The sequence below is a fragment of the Oryctolagus cuniculus genome, chromosome 5, assembly GCF_964237555.1.
Source record: "Oryctolagus cuniculus chromosome 5, mOryCun1.1, whole genome shotgun sequence".
Lineage (NCBI taxonomy): Eukaryota > Metazoa > Chordata > Mammalia > Lagomorpha > Leporidae > Oryctolagus > Oryctolagus cuniculus.
The window spans coordinates 135,019,194-135,044,602 of record NC_091436.1 but is presented as its reverse complement, the minus strand read 5'-3'; the positions used below and the strand labels follow the sequence as shown (position 1 = coordinate 135,044,602).

The 25,409-nt window shown below is 45.5% G+C and overlaps 1 protein-coding gene across 1 annotated transcript in view; it reads right to left on the bottom strand.

Moving 5' to 3' along the window:
- The window catches only part of NUDT3 (nudix hydrolase 3), a 106,015-nt gene that overhangs the window by 36,969 nt on the left and 43,637 nt on the right, over window positions 1–25,409 (bottom strand). The window contains exon 2 of the mRNA XM_051854821.2: window positions 13,462–13,572. Coding sequence (XP_051710781.1) covers window positions 13,462–13,572 — 111 coding nt within the window. The remainder of the gene's footprint in view (window positions 1–13,461; window positions 13,573–25,409) is intronic.

The following is a 25,409-nucleotide window of genomic DNA, read 5'->3' as shown; positions in this document are numbered from 1 at the left end:
CGAATTACCCGGTCAAACTGTTTATCACTAGCAGCAAGGCAAGGTGACATAAAGCATTAGGAAGTACACAGCAATTCATCAAAAATGTATACCCTGAACCTACTGAAGCCTCAAAAGCTGTGCTGTTCAAACTAGCGACCACTGTACACACAGAGCTATTGGCACTAGTGTAACTATGAAAATGAATATTAAGTTTTATTAAATTTTAATTATTCCAACTAGCCACGTAAAGCTAGTGACTACCACAATGGTAGATAAAATAAAGAACACTTCTACCACTTCAGAAAGTTGTACTGGAAGGCACTGTTGCAGACTAAATTACCAGAAATATACGGGAGGAGAAAACAAGTTAAAGGATACCAAGAACAATTAAACCAAACCAAGATGTGAGCATCTTCTTTGTGCTTTGCCTCTTCATTCTACAAGGAACACAATTATTTTTCTAATCAGAAAAATTGTAAGCTACATTTGGCACCAGGTTAATCAAATGATCGAACTTGGCTACACTTAGCAGCATCACTGAGTACTTAGAAGGAGCACTTTAAAGCCGTAAGAATAAAAGCCTTGTTCAGGTTATATCATTTCTATTTTTTCTTAAAGATTTGTTTGAAAGACAGAGTTACAGGATGGGAGGAGGTGGAGAGAGAAATCTTCCATTCACTGGTTCACTACCCAAATGGCCACAATAGCTGGGGCTGGGCCAGGCTGAAGTCAAGAGCCTGAAACTCCATCTGAGTCTCCCACATGGGTGGCAGGAGTCCAAGTACTTGGGTCATCTTCTGCTGCTTTCTCTGGCACATTACCAGGGAGCTGGATCAGAAATGGAGCAGTCAAATCTTGAACTAGCACTCATATGGGACAGCAGCATCTGAAGCAGTGGCTTAAACCGCTATAGCACAATGTCAGCCCTTATTGTTTCTATTTTTTTAAAGATGAATTTATTTACTTGAAAGGCAGAATTACATAAAGGAAGGGAAAGACAGACAGACACAGACACAGACACACACACACACACACACACACAAAGAGAGAAGAGACATATCTTGCATTCACTGGTTCACTTCCCAAATGGTCGCAATGGCCAGGGATAGGCCAGTTCAAAGCCAGGAGCCAGGAGCTTCATCTGGGTCTCCCATGTGTGGCAGGGATGCAAGTACTTGGGCCAACTTCTGCTGCTTTTCCTAGGCCTTTATTTTAAATTTATTTTTTTTTAATATTTATTTATTTGAAAGGTAGAGGTACAGAGAGACAGAGGCAGAGGCAGAGAGAGATCCTCCATCTGCTGGTTCACTCCCAGATGGGTGCAATGGTGGGAGATGTGCCTATCTAAAGCCAGGAGCCAGGAGCCAGGAGCTTCTTCCGGGTCTCCTCTGAGGGTACAAGGGCCCAAGGACTTCAGCCATCGTGGACTGCTTTCCCAGGCCATAGCAAAGAGCTGAATCAGAAGAGGAGCAGCCAGGACTCAAACTGGTATCCACACGGGATGCCAGCACTGCAGGCAGCAGCTTTACCAACTATGCCACAGCACTGGCCCCTCTCCCAGGCTTTTAGCAGAGATTTGGATTGGAAGTGGAGCAGCTTGGTCTTGAATCAGGCCCTTATGGGATGCCAGCACAGGCAGTGCCCCAACCTGCTATGCCACAATGCTGGTCCTCCTTTCTATTTTTAAGGTTAATATTTTACAGAGCACCCCAATAGATATTCCTAGTTAAAAACCCTAAATATTTAGACTAAAATGGTCACTAACACAAATATAAATCACATGACACTTTTCATAAATTAATAAGACTTTTTTTGGGTAGATGTCTGGCTCAGCAATTAGGACACCAGTTAGGACATCTGTATACCACATCAGAGTGCCTGGTTCACGTCCCAGTTACTCAGCTTCTGACCCAGCTTCCGGCTAATGTACACCCTGAATGGCTCAAGTACCTGGGTTCCTGCCATCCATGTGGGAGACCCAGATGGAGTTCCATGCTCCTGGCTTCAGCTTGGCCCACTCCTGGCTGCTACAACCATTTGAAGAATGAACCAGGAGACAAATGATTTCTCTTCCCTTTGTCTTTCAAATAAAATGAAAAAAAAAATTTTTTTTTGACAGGCAGAGTGGACAGTGAGAGAGAGAGACAGAAAGAAAGGTCTTCCTTTGCCGTTGGTTCACCCTCCAATGACCACCGCGGCCAGCGCGCTGCGGCCAGTGCACCGCACTGATCCGATGGCAGGAGCCAGGTACTTATCCTGGTCTCCCATGGGGTGCAGGGCCCAAGCACTTGGGCCATCCTCCACTGCACTCCCTGGCCACAGCAGAGAGCTGGCCTGGAAGAGGGGCAACCGGGACAGAATCCAGCGCCCCAACCGGGACTAGAACCTGGTGTGCAGCGCCGCAAGGCGGAGGATTAGCCTAGTGAGCCGCGGCGCCAGCCGAAAATAAATTTTTATAACAGTTTTTGCAAAGGCTGGAATGATAGTCTCTAAAAATGCAAACATCTTCAGGATGATTCCAGAAGTAATCATGGTAATGACCCAGGAGCAACCATCTTCTAGGAGCCCTGGAGCAGAACTGTCTGAGAGAAGTGTCCATGCCCTGGGGCCAGAGGTGAAGCATGCCCAGCTATGTGAGCAGAGGATCATCAGAACTGCACCTCAGCCAGACACATCACTGGAAGCCACATCTGTGCCAAAGTTTCCTTTCATCTCTGAACTGTAACTGAGAGGGGAGGACCTTTGCTAAGTTCTCAGCTGCCAGAAACAGGAGATTCAATACCAACTGACTTACAGGCCTGAAAGGTAACACCAAACATCCGTTGAGAACCACTCTCTTCTCCAATGTAAAGCTGTCTTGCACCAGATTTTACACATTTTCTCTGTTCACTTCAGAGAGTCAGAATTATTTTTTCTAACAATAAGTTGTAAATTTTTTTGTTATATTTCTGTGTACGCATATGCTTTACCTGGGAGAGCAGGATAAAGATGGTTCCTCACATGAAATGTACACCAAGGTTAAGTGGACAAATGGCCTGTCTTGGTACAGTGACAGCTATCATTCATGGTACTTCATGGTCTCCAGCTTAGACTCTTGAATATGGTGGGCATATCAAAATATTTGTGCCTCTTTTCGCCCCACCTTTTTATTTTGAAAATGTCAAACACATGGAAAAATCCTTTGCCTATTTTGTACCTATTTTTAAGATAAATTTACTGGGTACATACAACCACACTTGAACGTTACTAGCAATTCATATTCATGTATTTTAAAATTCTTATTAAATAATGGAAATTTGGAGAAAAGCATCTAAACAACACCTGTTGATAAACAAATAAATGGGGTTGACTCACAATCTCTCTATTTCCAGCATTTACATCTAGATAGATTTTCTCATTTTAACATTTCCATTAAACAGTGAAATAGTCACAAGGTTTAAAATCTTTACTAGCCTTCACTTATTAATTAGGAGACTGAAAAAAGAAAACTCTTTCCTTCTATGAGATTGTAGTTGATGGGTACACAGTTCAATGTAAAGTAAGTAAAGACCTAGAACATACTACCACTATGATCGTTAAGGTCTTTTTAAAAAAATATTTATTTATTTATGATTTGAAAGACAAAATTATAGAGTAGGGGAGAAACAGAGGGTGGGGGGGAGGGAGAGAGACAGACAGACAGACAGACCCTCCATCTGCTGGTCCACCGCCCAAATGGCTGCAATAGCCAGGGCTGGTCCAGGCCAAAGCCAGTAGCCTGGGACTCCATACAGGTCTCCCTCAAGGATGGCAAGAGCCCAAATATTTGGGCCCTCTTCTACTGCTTTCCCAGGAGCATTAGTAGGGAGCTGCATAAGTGGAGCAGCCAGAACTTGAATCTGCACTCACATGGGATGCCAGCATTACAGGCGGCCTCACCCACTGTACTACAACTACAGTGCCAGTCCATTAATGTCTTTTTTTTTTTTTTTTTTTTTTGACAGGCAGAGTGGATAGTGAGAGAGAGAGACAGAAAGAAAGGTCTTCCTTTGCCGTTGGTTCACCCTCCAATGGCCACCACGGCTGGCGCGCTGTGGCTGACGCCCCACGCTGATCCGAAGGCAGGAGCCGGGTGCTTATCCTGGTCTCCCATGGGGTGCAGGGCCCAAGCACTTGGGCCATCCTCCACTGCCTTCCCGGGCCACAGCAGAGAGCTGGCCTGGAAGAGGGGCAACCGGGACAGAATTCGGCGCCCCAACCGGGACTAGAACCCGGTGTGCCGGCGCTGCTAGGTGGAGGATTAGCCTATTGAGCCACGGCACCAGCCCACCATTACTGTCTTTTAATCCATATACATATATTACATTAACATTTTGAAGATTTTACTTTAGAAGACACATTAAGAATATTTCTAAAATTTATTTGAAAGGCAGAGAGAGAGAAAGATCTTCAACCCAGTGATCCTCTCCTGAAATGCCAACCAACAGCTGGAGGTGGGCCAGGACAAAGCCAGGAGCCTGGAAGTCAATCTTTGTCTCCCAGACCCAACCACCTGAGCCATTACCTGCTACCTCCCAGAGTGCACATTAGCAGGAAGCTATAATCAGAGAAGGGGCTGGAACTTAAACACAAGTACTCCAATATGGGATGCGGAATCCCAAAGGTTATGCTAACTGCTGTGCCAAATGTCAGTCTCCAACATGATGTTTTAATCCTACACAATGGGTCTCATCTTGACAATTACTGGCAGAGTCTCAGCAGAGGCCACCTCCCAGCTAGGACAGGTTCTCCTCATTAGGTCAGAACCTCACCCACGTCAACTGTCTGTCTGCTCCTCTACAAGCTGATGAGTTGGAGACCCCAGTCTACAAAATTACTTCCTTCATAATTCCCCAAAACTGTTTCGCTTATATCAAAATAACTGAAAACATTCTTGATAGGTTATTCATATTTTAAGCTTTGTTACTGAATGATATATATTTTGTGATTCAAGTTCCGGATTTTAAATATTCATGCTTCTGGGAACCATTTTACGGTACAGCTAGTGAAGCCGCCACCTGGAATGCTGGCATCCCATATGGTCCCTGCACCCACGTGGGAGACATAAAAGCAGCTCCTGGCTCTCTGCTCCAGATTGGATCAGCTCCAGCCATTGTGGCCATTTGGGGAGTGAACCAGCCGATGAAATACCTTTCTCTCTGTCTCTTCCTCTCTGTTACTTCTCAAATAAACCAATAAATAAATCTTAAAAAAAAAAAAAAAAGATGAAAATACAACACGGTCGGGGTGGCATTGTGACACAATGGGTTAAGCCATCCCTTGCATCCCATATGGGCACTGGTTCAAGTCCTGGCTGCTCCACTTCTGATCCAACTTCCTGCTAATACACCTGGGAAGGCAGGGGAAGATTGCCCTTGGGCCCCTGCACCCACAGGAGACCAGGATGGAGTTTCAGATCCTCATTTCTGCCTGGACCAGCCCCAGTTGTGGCCATTTGGGGAGTGAACCAGCAAATGGAAGATATTGTTCCCTCTCGGTAACTCTGCCTTTCAAATAAATAGATAAATCTTTAAAAAGAAAAAAAAAAGGCAGGGGGTGGCACTATGGCACAGTAGGTTAACGCCCTGGCCTGAAGCGCCTGCATCCCATATGGGCACTGGTTCAAGACTCGGCTGCTCCACTTCCTGTCTAACTCTCTGCTATGGCCTGGGAAAGCAGTGGAAGATGGCCCAAGTCCTTGGGTCCCTGTGCCCACATGGAAGACCGGGAAGAAGCTCCTGGCTCCTGGCTTCCGATCGGCACAGCTCCGGCCGTTGCGGCCAACTGGGGAGTGAACCATCAGATGGAAGACCCCCCCCCCCCCGTCTCTCTCTCTCTCTCCCCTTCTCCCTCTACCTCTCCTCTCTCTGTGTAATTCTTTCAAATAAATAAATAAATCTTAAAAAAAAAAAAAAAGAAAATACAACACAGTCACACTGAGCCATAGCTTTTCCCTAACTCCAAATAGAGCCAAACATTTATAAGCTATAAAAAGAGTAACAAAAATAATTTCTTAAATTATTCCAAGTAGACACAGACTTAAAAAAAATGTTCTCCTCCTGTATAACAAGAGACGTGAGGAACTTTCCCGTTAGAAACAGTTCTGAGATACCATATGGACTTTTGGCTGCTATGATACACACATGTATAAAAGAACACAACCATTCTTTGCAGGACAGAGACTGCATGCTACAGAACCAGGATGAGAAAACAGATTTTAAAAATAAAATCATTATGGCATTTCCTATGTTCGTACCTGAAAATACAGATGGGATCAAGAAGGGTTACATTAAGTTCCTGATGGACTGTTGTGAGGTCGATTAGTTGGGGCCAGAGATCACTGAAAACAGTTCTGAACAGCTGAGGAAGGCAACCTTAGGATATTGTATTAAGGTAGCTAGACAATGGAAAACTATCTTCAACAAAGGTGAATGAAACCACACATACCTGCTGTGACGTTTTTATTTTACGTATGGCAGTGTACTAAAAATTTGAGGAAGGGGTTGGCATTGTGTCATAGTGGATTGGGCTGTCGCATGCAATGCCAGCATCCTGTATGGGTGCTGGTTCAAGTCCCGGCTGCTCCACTTTTGATCCAGCTCCCTGTTAATGGCCTGGGAAAGTAGCAGAAGATGGGCCAAGTACCTGGGCCCAGCCACCCATGTGGGAGATGTGGAAGAAGTTCCTGGCTTCGGCCTGGCCCTGGGCTGACAGATGTGGTCATCTGGGGAGTGAACCAATGGATGGACGATATCATCTCTCTCTCTCTCATCAACTTTTTTTTTTTTTTTTTGGACAGGCAGAGTGGACAGTGAGAGAGAGACAGAGAAAGGTCGTCCTTCCATTGGTTCACCCCCCCAAATGGCTGCTACGATGCCATCGCGCTGCGGCGATCCAAAGCCAGGAGCCAGGTGCTTCTCCTGGTCTCCCATGTGGGTGCAGGGCCCAAGCACTTGGGCCATCCTCCACTGCCTCCCCGGGGCCACAGCAGAGAGCTGGACTGGAAGAGGAGCAACCGGGACAGAATCTGGCACCCCAACCAGGACTGGAACCCAGGGTGCCGGCACCACAGGCGGAGGATTAGCCAAGTGAGCCGCGGCGCCAGCCAAGTTTTGGAGTCTTAATGGAGTGAGAGTAAACAGGGTCAATCACGATTACCAGTCTCTAGTGTTTTTTGGGGGGGTTAAGCATCTTTCAGTCCTGGAAATATTTAGAATTAAATATAGGAATGTTTCATAAAAATGAAAATCACAGTATAAATTTTTCTTATAAAAGAGCCCAGACATATTTTATGATTTTGAAATGCTTATAAGACTGTGAAGCATTAGACTGTCAATCTTTTTTTTTTTTTTTCATTTAAGGTTTATTAGCAGGGAGTTGGAAGTGGAACAGCTGTAACTTGAACTGGCATCCATATGGGATGCCAGCATCACAAGCGGCAGCTTAACCACAACACCAGCCCCGACTGCCAGCCTTATAACCTCAAATTTGTATTCTTTGAGAAGTAGGCATTTAGTGGTTAAGAAGTCTGTGTCCCACATCAAAGTACCTGGGTTTGATTCCTGGCTCCAACTCCAGACTCCAGCTTCCTGCTAGTGTGGACCTTGGGAGGCATCAGCAATGGCTCAGGTAATTGAGTTGCTGGCTCCCTACTTCAGCGCAGCCCACTCCCAATAGTTTCAGGCATCTGGGGAGTGAACCAGTAGATGGGAGTTCCGTCTCTTTCTGCCTCTCAAATTTTTAAAAAGTTGGTTTTAAGATTTACATATTTGGCCGGCGCCGCGGCTCACTAGGCTAATCCTCTGCCTAGCGGCGCCGGCACACCGGGTTCTAGTCCCGGTCGGGGCGCCGGATTCTGTCCCGGTTGCCCCTCTTCCAGGCCAGCTCTCTGCTGTGGCCAGGGAGTGCAGTGGAGGATGGCCCAGGTGCTTGGGCCCTGCACCCCATGGGAGACCAGGAGAAGCACCTGGCTCCTGGCTCCTGCCATCGGATCAGCGCGGTGCGCCGGCCGCAGCGCGCCAGCCGCGGCGGCCATTGGAGGGTGAACCAACGGCAAAGGAAGACCTTTCTCTCTGTCTCTCTCTCTCACTGTCCACTCTGCCTGTCAAAAACAAAAACAAAACAAACAAACAAACAAACAAAAAAAAAAGATTTACATATTTATTTGAAAGGCAGAGTTACAGACACACACATACACACAGAGAAGGAGAGAGGGAGGGGGAGAGAAGAGAGCAAGATCATCCATATGCTGGTTCACTCTCCAAATGGCTGCAACGGCTGGGAGTGGGTCAGGCTGAAGTAGGAGCCTGGAATTGCATCTGAGTCTCCCATGTGGGTGGCAGGGTCCCAAGCGCTTGGGCCATCCTCCACTGCCTTCCCAGGTGCATGAGCAGGAGGTGGATCAGAAGGAGAGCAGCTGATACATGTACCGGTGCTCACATGGGATGCCAGCATTGCAGGCAGTGGCTTACCCCACTACACCACAATGAGAGACTTTAAATAAAATTTTTAAAAAGTATAATTGAGTACTTATTTCCAACTTGTGATATTAAGTTTAAAATCTTAATAACCTTATATACAGTATGAGAATATTTAAAGAATCTGACTCATCTCATTTATAAGCATTTCCTGCTGCCATCATCCAGTTTTCTACATCTCAGATGCACCTGTATAACCCACGGACCATTCCACTGTAACACCCAACAGAACAGCTTCCCTGAGACCCACACTAACTCCAAACCGTGTTCCACAAAAGCACAACCACTGGGTTCCAGCCATAGTTCTCCAACCAAGGTCTCTGAACTTGGCCCTCTCTCTCTACTCCAGAACTATCATTCTATTTCAGGTCTTGGAACAACCTGCCTGAACCCAAACTTGCAACATAACTCTGTCAAACATCACTTTTGTCTTAGGCACCTAAAAACCTACAGAAGCCAATTGGATTTAAATCAAAATTATGCACCAACAGGTCCTACCACGCTTACTCAACAGTCAAATCTTTGGGATCCTCCAGAAGGGGCCAAAGGTTATGATGTCCAGAATTTAGGAAGAGAAAGCACAGAGCCATACTTGGCCCTCAAGTCCTGTCTGTACCTCAGGCATTTCTCATTCCCAACAGGAAAATAGGGTCTGATCTGCTTCAGAATAAAGAAAGGTTCACCCTGTATTTCATTCCTGTTTTATGAGAGGAGGAGAGAGGAGGAGAGGGATCTTCCATCTGCTGGTTCACTTTCTGAATGGCCACGGCAAACAGGGTTGAGCCAGGTTGAAGCCAGGAGCCAGGAACTCCACACTGGTCTCCCACAGGGTGTTAGGAGCCCAAGGACTTGGGCCATTTTCCACTGCCTTCCTGGGTGCATTAGCAGGAAGCTGGATGAGAGCTTGAATGGGCACTCCACTGTGAGATGCAGGCACTGCAGGTGGCAGCTTAATCTGCTGCATATTTTAAACTTGTACTTAAATTTATTTTCATTTATTTGAAAGGCAGAGAGACAGATAAAGACAGAGATCTTCCATCTGCTGGTTCACTCCCCAAATACCTGCAGGAGCAGGGACTAGGCCAGGCTGAAGCTAGGAGCCCAGAACTCCATCTGAGTCTCCCACAGGGGTGGCAGGGACCCACTGCCTGAGCCATAACCTGCTGCCTCCTAGGGTATGTGTTAGCAGGAAGCTGGAATTATGAATAGAGCCAGGACTCATATCTAGGCAATCCAAAATGTGATGTGGGTGTTCCAAGCAACATTCTAAACACTGTGCCAAACATTTGCTCCCAAATAGAATAATTTTAAATCAGCAAGTCCAAAACCTTACAGATGACTTCCTAGAAGCCAATCTTTGTGCCAGAAGTGGCTATTCTAGCCGCTGAACTAACTACTCCTTCAAATCTTAACTTTACAAATTATAATTTCCAATTTGCTTTGTATTCTCCATGAGATGTTAAAATGCACTGAGGCCGGCGCTGCGGCTCACTAGGCTAATCCTCCGCCTGCGGCGCCAGTACTCCGGGTTCTAGTCCCAGGTGGGGTGCCGGTTCTGTCCTGGTTGCCCCTCTTCCAGGCCAGCTCTCTGCTGTGGCCAGGGAGTGCAGCGGAGGATGGTCCAAGTGCTTGGGTCCTGCACCCCATGGGAGACCAGGAGAAGCACCTGGCTCCTGGCACCTGCCATCGGATCAGCGCGGTGCGCTGGCCACAGCGCGCTGGCCACGGCGGCCATTGGAGGGTGAACCAACGGCAAAGGAAGACCTTTCTCTCTGACTCTTCTCTCACTGTCCACTCTGCCTGTCAAAAAAAATAAAAATAAAAATAAATAAAATAAAATGCACTGAGAGCAAAACTTAGGTGCCTTATTTATTTATTTCTGTATCTCAGTCAACAGCCATGCAGAAGGCACAGTTTCTGGATCTGAACTGGAATCTGCCCTAGCAGCCCACTGCAGGTTAACACTGCCAAGCAGGAGTACTGACAGGACTGGCAGTCACCACTCCCAGGGCATCTGAACTAATCAAGATTCTTAACTGCAGACAGTAGAAAGCAATCTGATTAAGAGATTTATTAAGGGATAAAAAGAATTTACAGAATCTTTGGGAGAGCTAAAGACAGAGACTGCAGGCCACGGTTCTAGGACAACTTCCTAAATACTGCACAACTGGGCTTCCAAAGGACCGGCTGTCTCTGGGATGGATCGAGACCCTGCCAAATAAAGCACTCAGCCAAACAGAAAGTTGAGCCCACAGCTGCCAATTCCAGAACCATATCTCCTCTTGTCGAAGTGTGTGCCACCAAAGCCAACAGGGCTGCTATCCTGACAACAGAACCTGCTTCTCTCCTTGAGCTATCTGCAACAGTCTTGTACGAGTGCTTTACACTGGGCAAACCTCTACCACACCAAGGAGACTTAGCTGCATTTGTTACAAGTCTGGGAAAAGTCCTTTGTTGTTTTCAAGTCTCTTTGTATCAGAGGGGATTGGAATGGATGTGGAGACAGCCAAATCAGAATCCATCCCTCAGAGAGCATTTCTCTCCACAAGTCCTTCAGGAGGGAGTCTCAGAACACTCGTCAGAATTCCACACTCTAGTGCAAGTGGGTTCTAAAAATCAGCTGGGGAGCCTAGAAAATCAGACTCTGCTATACATACACTAGGCCTCAACTGGGGCCTGAGAGTTTCCATTTCAACAAGCTCCTGGCTGATGCTGATGTTTCAACAACCACACTCTGTACGGATTACAGCTCAGTACTGGATTTGTAAATAAAGCTGTACTGGAACACAGCCACATCCATTCGTTTGTGTTACGCATTGTCTATGCTACTTTTGCCTTATAATGACAGAGTCTAATTGTAACACAGACTGCATAAAGGATCTGAATTCAAAGTTATATTTTATCTGGTCTTTTACATTATAAAATAAACACGTATTAGTACATTCCAATGTAAGTACATTTCTAACAAAATAAACTCTATGGGGCCGGCACTGTGGCATATTTGGTAAAGCCACCACCTGCAGTGCTGGCATTCCCATATGGGTGCCAGTTCAGGTCCTGGCTGCTTCACTTCCCATCCAGCTCTCTGTTATGGCCTGGGAAAGCAGCAGAAGATGGCCCAAGTCCTTGGGCCCCTGCACCTATGTGGGAGACCTGGAAAAAGCTCCTAGCTCCTGGCTTTGGGTCGGTGTAGCTCTGGTCATTGTGGCTAATCAGGGAGTGAATCAGCAGATGGAAGACCTCTCTCTCTGACTCTCCTTCTCTCTTTGTGTCACTCTTTTAAACAAATAAATAAATCTTTAAAAAAAAAATAAACCCTAAAGATTTTTTCTGTTTTTTTGTTTTTGTTTTTTAGATTTATTATTTATTTGAAAGGCAGAATAACACAGAGAGGGGAGAGACAGACAAAGAGATCTTCCACCTACTGGTTCATTCCTCAAACACCTGCAACAGCCAGGGATGGGCCAGGCCAGAGTCAAGAGCCCAGGTCTCCCATATGGGTGGCAGGGACCCAATCTGCTGCCTCCCAGGTGAATCAGCAGGAAGCTGAATCAGAAGCAGAATAGTGGGACTCCCCGCCCCCCCAAAGATTTATTTATGTGTTTGAAAGCCAGAGAGAGAATCTTCCATCCACTGGTTCACTCCCCAAAATGGCCACAATGGCCAGGACTGGCCCAGGCCAAACCCTGGAACCAGGAGCTTCTTCTGGATCTCTCACTTGGATGCAGGGGTCCAAGTACTTAGGCCATCTTCTGCTGCTTTTCCCAGGTGCATTAGCAGGGAGCTGAATGGGAGGCAAAGCAGCTGGGACTCAAACTGGTGCCCATATGTGATGCCAGCACTGTAGGTAGAGGCTTAACTATTATGTTATGTTATGTTATGTTATGTTATTTTATTTTATTTTATTATTTGACAGGTAGAGTTATAGACAGTGAGAGAGAGAGAGACAGAGAGAAAGGTCTTTCTTCCATTGGTTCACTCCCCAAATGGCTGCCACGACTGGCGCTGCACCGATCCGAAGCCAGGAGCCAGGTGCTTCTTCCTGATCTCCCATGCAGGTATAGGGGCCAAAGCACCCATGCCATCCTCCACTGCCCTTCTGGGCCACAGCAGAGAGCTGGACTGGGAGAGGAGCAACCGGGACTAGAACCTGGTGCCCATATGGGATGCTGGCGCCGCAGGCGGAGGATTAACCAAGTGAGCCATAGCGCCAGACCCGAGGCTTAACTTACTACACAGTGCCAGGGACTTGAACCACACACTCTGATAGGGGATATGGGAGACCTAAGCAGTGGCTTAATCCACTTATTTATTTGAAAGTCAGAGTTACACACATGCACATGCGCGCGCACGCACAGAGAGAAAGAGAGACAGAGAGAGAAACAGAGACAGAGAGACAGAGAGAGAGGTCTTCCATCCGCTGGTTCACTCTCCAGATGGCTGCAATGGCTGGAGCTGTGCTGATCCAAAGCCAGGAGCCAGGAGCTTCTTCTGGGTCTCCCATGCAGGTGCAGGGGCCCAAGGATTTAGACCATCTTCCACTGCTTTCCCAGGCCAAAGCAGAGAGCGGGATAGGAAGTGGAGCAGCCGAGACTCGAACCAGCACCCATACAGGATGCCCGCATTGCAGACCAGGGCTTTAACCCGCCGCACCACAGCACTGACCCCTATTTTATTCTTGATCTTTGCCACAGGTAAAAGCAGCAATGCTGGAAGAGACCCATCGGAAGTCACAAAGGACTGTCCCATATAATCAGATAAAACCATTACTATCAGCTCTCTTCCTCCATACAGAGCCTGATAAATATTACCACATCACAGCTCAATCACCCCTGAATCAAGAAGGCATAAACAAACCAAAAAAGCCAGCTTTCTGCGATCCTGAGTGTGCTTACTCAGTGGATGGTGATAAATTAAAGCACTAGACAGGCAGGACAGGCTCAGGAACTTAAGGGACAGCTGTGCCCTTCCTCCTCATGCGTACCTCCTCACAGACTTCTCGGGCTGCTGCCACACTGGGCTCCTCCTCGGGCTCCATGCCTCCTCCAGGGACAATCCATCGGTCTGGATGGCGACTACTGCTCACAAGTAGTACCTGAAATCACAGAGGTCACGTTGGGGAGGGGTTAAAAATTTGAAAAGGCACATTCAGACAGATTCAGAGTTTAAACACCATACACATCAAAGTAACTCAGACCCATTCTTGTTTATACCTCTCCAAACTACCTCTTATAAGTTGGCATCCATATTGTTAGAACAAATAGACATATGATCGAGCAAAATCAGAAATAGTGGCCATTATCCCCTCTCTGACTCTCAGCTATTTATCTTCTCTATTTCTCCCTATTCAAAAAAAAAATATATTTTTTTTTGACAGGCAGAGTGGACAGTGAGATAGAGAGAGACAGAAAGGTCTTCCTTTGCCGTTGGTTCACCCTCCAACGGCCACTGCGACCGGCGCACCGCGCTGATCCGAAGGCAGGAGCCAGGTGCTTATTCTGGTCTCCCATGGGGTGCAGGGCCCAAGCACTTGGGCCATCCTCCACTGCACTCCCTGGCCACAGCAGAGAGCTGGCCTGGAAGAGGGGCAACTGGGACAGAATCTGGTGCCCCGACCGGGACTAGAACCCGGTGTGCCAGTGCCTCAACGCGGAGGATTAGCCTAGTAAGCCACAGTGCCGGCCTCAAAAGTCTTTAGAATACACACCTGACAAGGTGACAAAAAACAAAAGATTATCATTGATGAACGTGAAGAAAGGTGACCACTGGCCAGGATTTTCACCATGGTCCAACCCTTCCCCTCCAAGTTTCTCAATCCTCTGTGTCCCAGTTCCTGTCCCATCAGATCACCATGGGTCAATACAACACACCATTCTCAGCTCTAAGAGAACAGTGAGACTTTAACTCAGCAGTGTACATGTGAAGTAAAAATATTCTCTGTTTTCAGATAAAACAAAACCAGACTTTTTTTTTGAAAGGCAAAGAGAGAAAGAATGCATGCAAGAAAGAACTCCTCCTATCCACTGCTCTACTCCCCAAATGTCCACATGCTCATCTACAAAATCTGTGATTTCCAGACTCGGAGGACACAATGGAGTTCTGAGAAAGGGACCCACAGACCCACGAACCCATATACAGTCACCAATTCCAACCCACGGACTGAAAAAAATCATGCTTTATACTTACCAGTACTACTTTTAAAATGTACACATTGGGGCAGGCATTCAGTGCCACGGTTAAGACACTACTCAGGACACCTGCATCCCTACTGGAGTGCCTGATTCAAGTCCTGGCTCCTCCATTCCAATCCAGCTTCCTGCTAAGGTGTACCCTGGGTGGCAGCAAGTGACAGCCCAAGTCCTTGGGTCCCTGCCAGCAATGTGGGAGACACAGATTTATTTCCTGGCTCTTGGCTTCAGTTTGGCCCAGTCTGACAGTTGCACGCACTTGGGGAATAAACCAACAGATGGAAGATATCTCTTTCTCTCTCCCTCCCTCCCTTTCAGATAAAATGAAAAATTACATAAATAATACAGATTCTACTTTGATTAGTGCAATGCAGAATAATTAAAAAAAAATACTATGAGGGGTGGGCATTTGGTCTAGCGGTTAAGAGGCCTGAGGTTGGAAGATTTCCACTGAGTCTCTCCCTCTAACTCTTTTAAATAAATAAATATTTTTTAAAAAGGAAGCCCAAGTCCCACATCAGGGTACCTGGGTTTTACTCCTGATTCAAGTTTTCTGCTAATATGAACCTTGGGAAGCAGCGGATGATGGCTCAAGTGGTTGCATTTTTTTATCACCCACATGGGAGACCTGAATTGAGCTTCAGGCCCGTGGCTTTGGCCCCATCCCAGCCTTGGCCATTGCAGACATTTAGGAAGTGAACCAGCAGATAGGAGATTATCTCTCTTTCTGATTCACTCTGTATGTCTCTCAAATAAATAAATAAAATAATATGAAACGCATAGCAGTTTTCAGTTGATACAAATACAATATGAAGGCTCCATTAAATTTTGCCATCAAAACAGAGTTCTCATGAATTACCCTCACAGATCATACATAAAAATTAACTCAAAATGGACCAACACCCTAAACATAGAGCTAAAACCATAAATATTTAGAATAAAATATAGGGATAAATCATAAAACATTCCAAATTCTTAAATATGACATGAAATATGACATGAAAAATATGAACACAGGAAAAAAAGACAAACTGGATTTCACCAAAACTACAAGACTTCTTGTAGGGTTAAGCCACTGCCTGCAATGCCAGAAACCACTTTGTGTCCTGGCTACTCCACTTCCAATCCAGCTCCTTGCCAATGTGCCTGGGAAAGAGGCAGAAGATGGCCCAAGTCATTGGGCCCCTGCACCCACAATGGAGACCTAGGTAGAGTTCCAGGCTCCTGGCTTTGTGCTCTCTCTCTCTCTCTCTCTGCCTTTCAAATAAATAAACTTGCCAAAAATACTAAAGATGTCAATGCATCAAAAGGCAGTATGTGAAAAGACAACCAATAGGAGAAAATATTTGCAAATCACATATCTAAAAATTAGGTATCTAAAATATATAAGGAAATCTTACAACAAAAAGACAATATTTCTCCAAACAATAAGCACAAAAGTATATGTTCACTATCATTATTTACTAGGGAAATGCAGAGTAACACCACAATGACATACCCACTAGGTTAGCTATATTCAAACAAACAAAAGGAATGTAAAGAGTGTTGGCAAAGTTGTTGAGAAACTGGAACCCCTCATAGATTGCTTCTAGGAATGTGAAAAGATTTAGCCACTGGAGAAAACAGTTTGGTAATTCCTCAAAAAGTTAACAAAATGTGCAGATAAAGCACACAGCATTTAAAAAAAAAAAGATTTATTTATTCATTTGAAAGTCAAGTTACACAGAGAGAGAAGGAGAGGCAGAGAGCGAGAGAGGTCTTCCTTCCACTGGTTCATTCCTCAACTGGCCACAAACAGCAGGAGCTGTGCCTATCTGAAGCCAGGTGCTCTTTCCCGGTCTCCCATGCGAAAGCAAGTGCCCAAGGACTTGGGCCATCCTCTACTGCCCTCCCAGGCTGTAGCAGAGAGCTGGATCGGAAGAGGAGCAGCCAGGACTTGAACCGGCACCCATATGGGATGCCGGCACTGCAGGCAGTGGCTTTACCCGCTACGCCACAGCGCTGGCCCCACACACGCATTTTAATCTGCCACTTGAGATACCCACATCCCATTCCAGAATGTCACTCTGAGTTCTGGCTACTCCACTTCTGATTAAGCTGCCTTCTAATGTTACCTTTAAATTATTAAGCATTTATTATTTACTTATTTTTACTTTAACTGAAAGAAACAGAGAGACAGTGAGAGAGATCTTCCAACTGCTGGCTCACTCTCTAAATGCCTGCAACAGCCACGGCTGGGCTAGGCCAAATCAAGAGCCCACAACTCAATTCTGCTCCTGGGAAGGCAGCAGAAACGACCCAAGTAGTTGGGACACTGCCACTCATATGGGAGACCCAGAGGAGTTCCTGGCCCAGATCTGGCTGTTGTGGCCATCTGAGGAGTTAACTAGCAGATAGAATATCTCTCTTCTCTCTCTGCCTTTCCAATAAAATTCAATCTTTTTAAAAAGTACTATATAATTTCGTAATTCCACACTAGATATATACCCCAAAGAATTGACAATGGGTACTTAAGCAAATATTTGTACATGAATGTACACAGTGGTGTTATACACAACAGCCAAAAGTTAGAAACAACCCAATGTGCACTCACAATAAACAAAATGTGCAGGTACACACATGGGATAGTATCCAGCTGAAAGAAGGAGTGAAGTACTCACACATGATGCTAGGTGAAAGAAGCCAGACACAAAGGTCATATTATATGATCTCATTTGCATGAAACATGCAGAATACTCATTTTCCTTGGTAATTGTGATCAACGTTACCTTTAAATTATTAAACATTTATTATTTACTTATTTTTACTTTAACTGAAAGAAACAGAGAGACAGTGAGAGAGATCTTCCAACTGCTGGCTCACTCTCTAAATGCCTGCAACAGCCACGGCTAGGCTAGGCCAAAGCAAGAGCCCACAACTCAATCTGGGTCTCCTCACTGGGTGGCACGGAACCAGTACTTGAGCTGTGCCCAGCTGCCTCCCAGGACGTGCATTACCAAGAAACTGGATCCAAAGTGGGATCCAACTTGACTCAGTCAGTCACTATGATACGCAACACAAGCATCTTGACTGACATCTTAACCAATGAGTCATGCCTGCCCCCAATGTTACCTTTTTAAATATTTATTTATTTATTTGAAAGGCAGAGTTACAGAGGGAGAAGAGACAGAGATCTTCTATCCACTGTTTCATTCCCCAAATGGCCGCAATGACTGGGGCTGGGCCGGGCCAAAGCCAAGAGCTAGGAGCTTCTTCCAGGTCTCACACATGGGTGCAGGAAATCAAGAGACTTGGGATATCTTCCGCTGCTTTCCTAGGCACATTAGCAGGGAGCTGGATCAGAAATGGAACAGCTGGAACTTGAACTGGTACCCATATGGGATGTCGGAGCTGCAGGTTGCGGCCTAACCAGTCATGCCACAGCACTGGCCCCCCATGTTACATTTCTGAATATTCCTTTTCAAAAGGAAAAATAAACCCAAATATAGATACTAATTCAAGTTACAAAGTAAAAAAAGTTCTCCAAAGACTCTAGACAACGGCATCTAGGTCATATCTACTGAACATACAAGGAAGATTCAAAAGAGAAAGTAGTAAACTGTGTTAATCCCTCATTGACTTATTACATAAGTAACAACGCACGTTCTGTCTTCACACTTCCTGGCACAGAGTTTACTGGCTATTCTGAACTTCAGCCTCGCTTCAAAGGCTGACAAGGGCCAGCCAATTAAATCACACAGTCCGAATGAAGGACCTTCACAGGAACATTTCAAAACCACAGCAGAGGAAAGGAAACCTCTGATGTAATGTACAGCCATTCAATTCATAAATTTCAATCAATGTGAAACGTGAATTGGCAAATCCACTAAGTATTACTGCTTGGAACATTCAAAGTATGATTATATGAAGTGAAACTATATGTAGGGGCCAGCACAGTGGCGTAGCAGGTAAAGTCGCCACCTGCAGTGCTGGCATCCCATATGGCCGCCAGTTGGAGTCTCAGCTAGTTCACTTCCGATCCAGCTCTCTGTTGTGGCCTGGGAAAGCAATAGAAGATGGCCCAGGTGCTTGGGCCCCTGCACCCGTGTGGAAGATCCAGAAGAAGCTCCTGGCTCCTGATTGGCCCAGCTCTGGCTGTTACTGCCATTTGGGGAGTGAAACAGAGGATAGAAGACCTCTCTCCTCTCTCTGCCTCTGCAACTTTGCCTTTCAAATAAATAAATAAAACTATAAAAAAAATTTGTCAAAAAAATTGTGTGTAATAAGGAGGCTGAGTAAGCAAGCCTCCTTACTTTGTAGTCATACTTCCTACTGGTAAATAGCTCTCCTTGGTGAGCTTCCTTGACAACCCAACAAAAATGTTCTACCAAAAAAAAAAAAAAGCTTTACTCTAGTCAGGGGTTTTATTTCTTCCTACATTATAAAACACAAACTGGTTTCTGGTCATCTGAAAACTGATCATGAAACAAAATTAAATGGCAAAGCTCCTAAAAGCTTCTGAAAATGACATACTAAAAAAAATGGAACATGGCCAGCGCCGCGGCTCACTAGGCTAATCCTCCGCCTGCGGCGCTGGCACACCGGGTTCTAGTCCCGGCTAGGGCGCCAGATTCTGTCCCAGTTGCCGCTCTTCCAGGCCAGCTCTCTGCTGTGGCCCGGGAGTGCAGTGGAGGATGGCCCAAGTCCTTGGGCCCATGGGGGGGTGAACCAACGGCAAAGGAAGACCTTTCTCTCTGTCTCTCTCTCTCATTGTCCACTCTGCCTGTCAAAAAAAAAAAAAAAAGGAACTTATATTTTATATTTTTATTCAACAAATATTAAGGCAGCATCATAAGCCAGGAACTGGAAATGTGGACGTTTAAAACCAACGGAATTTTGAGGCAGATTAAAGTGGGGAACTAGCAGATCTGTTATGAATTTATAGTCATCCAGACAGGTGAGAGTACAAAGATGGATGAATGGTTCCACAAGACACATGCACCCATAGACTCTTAGTTTCACTGTACAGGTGGCTCTACAGAGCAGAGAGAAATCAACAGACAGGGCAGGGCCAACTTGTTTTCCATTTAGACCCAGAGGGAAACTGTACTGACTGGGGACACACTGAGTATCTAGTGGAAGAAGAAAAGGAGGAATTACAGAGGGAGGAGTGCTTTAGTTAGGTCAGGTATGTACAGAACACCACAATGACTTCGTAAAGTAATACCTGACCCAGGCTGGGGGACAGTAGTAGACAGAGGGACAGAAAGGGTTTCTTAAAGGAAGTGGCTACATTAGGCAGCTTTGCATCACTACAATGAAATACCTCCACTTGGACTCTACCTCGGGTCACCATAACAGGAGGAAGTTCCACCTCTTCTTCTTTTTTTAAAATTATTTATTTGAGAGGCAGTATTACAGAGAGAGAGAGAGAGAGAGAGAGAGAGAGACAGAGGTCTTCCATCCACTGGTTCACTCCCCAGATGGCCACAACAGCCAGAGCTGGGTGATCCAGGAGCTTCTTCTGGGTCTCCCACATGAGTGCCGGGGCCCAAGCACTTAGGTAATCTTCACTGCCTTCCCAAGAGCATCAGCAGGCAGCTGGATCAGAAGAAGAGCAGCGAGGACTCGAACTGGCACCCATATGGGATGCCAGCGTTGCAGGCAGAGGCTTAACTTTACTACACCACAGCACCGGCCCTCCATCTTCTTAACACCATTAATTTATGACTCTGGGGTTTAAATGTCTATGTGAGTTCAGCAGCCAAACCACATTCAAGCAACAGCAGTGACTTAAGCTGGATCCAAGTTCAAGAAGAACATTTACTCAACAAAAATCGTAGGACGCCTACTGTGTGCTCATGTGCTCAGGACACAAAAGCAAGACAATTACAGCTTCAGTGCATCAGAACATATGAATTAGGGGTTTCAGTGGGATACCGAATGAATATTTCTAGTGGGAAGTCATAAATCTGGAACTGGTGCTAAGAGACAGAGATTTGGGAAACAATGGCTTCAGAATAAGAATAGCACAAGGGAGAAAATGTGCATTTACAAAGCTCTAACTAGAAAAGCTAGTCCTATTCCCCCTACCCACCCTCTAATCCCTCTTCCTACTGCCAAGAGTATAGTGGGGGTAGATATATTCCAGGTATCCCAGGTTAAAGTTCTTATCTCTGGTGACAATCTACACCATGGGAAATCCTGATTGACAAGCTACAAAGCAACATAGTGCTAATTTCCAGGGAACTGTACACAGCAATGCACTTCACGTGATTCTGTTTCCTATAATGCAGTGCCCTGGCAGGTGACAGCCCACAGCACTGCCAGCACTGCCAGAGAGCTCCGCTGGCGCTCTAGGTGGCACAGAGGCTGCACACCCTGTCGACTCTGTGGTGTGCCCTGAAAAAACGCTTCTACAGATGAGCCCAAAACAAAAGTAAACAACCGTGTCCTTGCTGGGGCTCCAGATAAATGGAATTTTGTTTTGTTTTGTTTTGTCTACAGAGTGTTTTAAGAACAGCTGCTACAAATTCTTGTGCAAAATGACCCTATAAAATGTTTAAAAGACAAGTAAAGCGGAATGATGTGAAATAACTTGTTGAAACTAAACCAATAAATTATCATAAAGCCAAGCAATAGTAGTTCCAGTTGCCACAGTTCTAAAGCCATTCTACCTATTTTTAAAATAGTTATTTAAAAAATAAATCTTTTGGGGCCAGCATTGTGGTGTAGCTGGTTGGGCCACCATCTGTGATGCCAGCATCCCATATGAGTGCCAGTTCCACTCAAGTTCCCTGCTAATGCACCTGGGAAAGCAGTGGAGGGTGGCCCAAAAGATTGGGCCCCGGCACTCACGCTGAGACCAGGAGGAAGCTCCGAGCTTCAGCCTGGCCCAGCCCTGGTTGTTGGGGCCATTTGGGGAGTTAATCAATGGACAGAAGATCTCCCTCTTTCACTCTGTAACTCTGCCTTTCAAATAAATAAAATATGTCTTAAAAAAAAGAAAAAACTTAACATGAGGTCAAAAAACTGCTGGAAGGAGAAAAGCATTAGATGTAACCAGTTTACAAAAAGCCTTATAAAATCAGCTTCACCTTACCCAGGTGATTGGGTTGTTTGTTTAATAAAAAGCATTTCTCTACCCAGAACAAGGAACCACCACACTAGCCTGTGAACAGATATTCTGACAGTTTTAATCTTGGAAACAGGGTACTCTAAGAATATAATGAAAAGGTAGCCACAAACACAAGCTGTTCTACACAAACATCATTCTTCAGTGAGAGTCCCAGGGATGGGTACAATCCTAGCCAACAACTGCCTCTGTACAGTCCAAGGGTGGTGCTGGGGAGAAGCAGGCATTTCACTTTATAACCTTGTGGACAGTTTGAATATTTCAGACAAGCATTTAGACTCAGATAATTGGCCAAGAGAAGGCAAAGCATTATTTCCTAGGAAATTTCTGAAAACTAAATGGAGTGCATGAAATATTTAGAATGTTTCAGTTTCCCGAGGTTATTAAAACAAAGCCACAGCTACAGCATTCCTGACATCCATACACTGCATTACTGTCCCACACACAGTCTTAGAACTACTGGAATACACTGTAAAATCCTTGCCCATTAACACACTGATTGGGCCAAGCCATATAATAAATGACGTCCTCCAAAACAGGCTAATACAGGAGACACTGGCTATAAATTCAAATGCAGGTATTGTATCCCCAAATGTATTAAACATACTTTAATTTAAGATAAGGGCTTTTTAAACGTTTGTTTCCAGCAACTCCATACTAGTATTCCACATGGGTGGCAAAGACTTAGTACTTGAACCATCACCTGCTGCCTTCCAAGATACACATTAGCAGGAAGCTAGAATTGGCAGCACAGCCAGGACTGGAACCCAGGCACTCCGAGGGATTTGGGGGCCCCAAGCGGTGCTTTAATCACCAAGCCAAATGCCCGCCCCCAGAGTACTTTTAGGATGGAGGGGCAGAGGAAGGTGACAGGTCTTTCACAGGAAATGATATCTGGCAGAGACAGACTAAAGTAAGGAAACAAGCCTTTGGTTCTCTGCGGGAAAGGAGGAAAGGAGTGTCCAGCACAGGTACCCTCAGGATCAAAGCTCCTACTCCCAGTTAACATGAACTTGGCTGGCTACAGTCCAAAGGCCGGGGAGGCAGGAGGAACAGCTGGTTAACAGATACTAGCTTACAGCCAGATAAGAGTAAGAAGTTCTGGAGCAACTACTCTACTATATTAATGTGCAGTATATTTATTTATAAGGTAAAACAAACTAGAAACTAGAATCTGGGATGCTTTTAACATAAAGAAATGGCAAATGTTTGAAAAGATAAATCTATCTACCTTGAGGCCAGTGCTGTGGCACAGATTAAGCCTGCACCTGTGATGCCAGCATCCCATATGGGCACTGGATCGTGTCGTGGCTGCTCCTCTTCTGATTCAGCTCCCTGCTTCATGGCCTGGGAAAAGAGTGGAAGTTGGCCCAAGTGCTTGGGCCCCTGCACCCACATGGGAGACCCACAAGAAGCTCCTGGCTTCGCATTTGCCCAGCTTCGGCTGTTGCAGCCATTTGGGGAGTGAACCAGTGTATGGAAGACCTTTCTCTCTCTCTCTTTTTCTCTTTCTTTCACTCTCACTCTAATTCTACCTTTCAAATAAATAAATAAATAAATAAATAAATAAATAAATAAAATCTTCTAAAAAAATCTATTTACCCTAATAGGCCTGAGCCCTGTTTCAAAGGATCTAGACAAAGGAGTCTGAGAACAACCAATGAGAGAGAAAGATAATCAAAATGTGACTGGGTCAAGTAACATGTTTCCAGGATAAAATGATTAATTAACTCAATTAAATGCTACTAACAGGATAAGTAAGATGGGAATTGAGAACTGACCGTGAATCTAGCAATGTAGAGGTCATTTGTATCATGATATGGGTGGTTTCTTTATAAAACCTAAGATACGAGTTTCCATGCTGAACACAGGCATATCTGTAACAATAAATGCTGAAGCTTCATCTTGCACAGAGGTGGCATGGGTTAAATGCTACCATAAGCACAGACTGACTGTTCCCACACATGTTATTACTCAACTTTCTGACATACGTCAATCTGGAAGATGAAATATCGCATTTCAGAGGGCCAGCGTTGTGGCGCAGCTTAATCCTCTGCCTGTGGCACCAGCATCCCATATGGGCACCAGTTCAAGTCCCGGCTGCTCTTCTTCCAATCCAGCTCTCTGCTACAGCCTGGGAAAGCAGCGGAGGAGGGCCCTAGGCACTTGGGCCCCTGCACCCACATGGAAGACCCAGAGGGGGCTCCTAGCTTTGAATCAGCCCAGCTCTAGCCATTGCAGCCATCTGGGGAGTAAACCAGCGGATGGAAGACCTTTCTCTTGTCTGTCCCTCTCATTGTCTGTAACTCTACCTCTCAAATAAATAAAATCTTTTAAAAAAATGACATTTCATTTTAGTTTCAATTTCCATTTATCTTAAGAGGTAGATCATCTTTCATGTATTTAAGAGCCAGTCTTATTTCTTTTTAATATCCTTTGCCCACTTCTTAATTGGGTTATTGAGCTTATTCTTACTAACTGGGAAGAACCATTTAGCTATTAAGTAAATTAGCCCAGTGATAGTTTGTTGATTTGGCTTTATGATAATTTTGCCAAGTAAAAGCCTCCTATTTTGATGTGATCAATTAAAAAAAAAGTTATTTATTTATTTATTTAACAGGCAGAGTTACAGGGGTGGATTGGGGAGAGACGGAGAAAGATCTTCCATCTACTGGTACACTCCCCAAATAGCTGAAATGGCCGGAGCTGGGCCTATCCAAAGCCAGAAGCCAGGAGCTTCTTCTAGGACTCCTACGTGGGTGCAGGGGCCCAAACAATTGGGCCATCTTCCACTAATTTCTCAGGCACACTGGTAGGGAGCTAGATCAGAAGTGGAGCAGCTGGGACACAAACCAGCGCCCAGCCTGTTATGCCACAGCTCCGGCCCCAATATGATCAATTTTATAATCCCTTCTTTGTCAGTCTGGTAAATGTTTAATGGTCTTTAATTGTGGCTTTATTTGCCATTCTTTGATCATCAATAATGCTGAGTGTTATCAAAAATGTCTTCTGACCACTTGGGTTCCCTCTTTAATCAAGGGCCTTGATCAAATCATGAGCCCATTTTTCTACTTTGTTGTCTGTTTCTAATCAATTTGCAGTTCTCTTTTATTTCCTCAAAAGATTTATTCATTCATTTGAGAGTCAGAGTTACACAGAGAGAGAAGCAGAGGCAGAGGCAGAGGCAGAGGCGGGAGGGGGGGGAGGTCTTCCATCCACTGGTTCACTCCCTAAATGGCCGCAACAGCCAGAGCTGAGCTGATCTGAAGCCAGGAGCCAGGAGCTTCCTCCAGGTCTCCCACGTGGGTGCAGGGGCCCAAGGACTTGGGCCATCTTCCACTGCTTTCCCGGGCCATAGCAGAGAGCCAGACAGGAAGTGGAGCAGCTGGGTCTTCAATCAGCGCCCATATGGGATGCCGGCCAGGGCGTTAACCCACTGGGCCCCAGCGCCGGCCCCAGCAATTACTTCCAAAGGAGAATACTTTCTTTAAAAAAGCACAGGAACGGGCATTTAGCCAACAGTAACAGTGCTGACATCCCACCTTGGAATAAGTACCTGGATTTGATTCTTGGCTCTGGCTCCTGACTCCTTCCCGCTAATGCAGATTCCTGGAGCACTGGTGGTGGTTC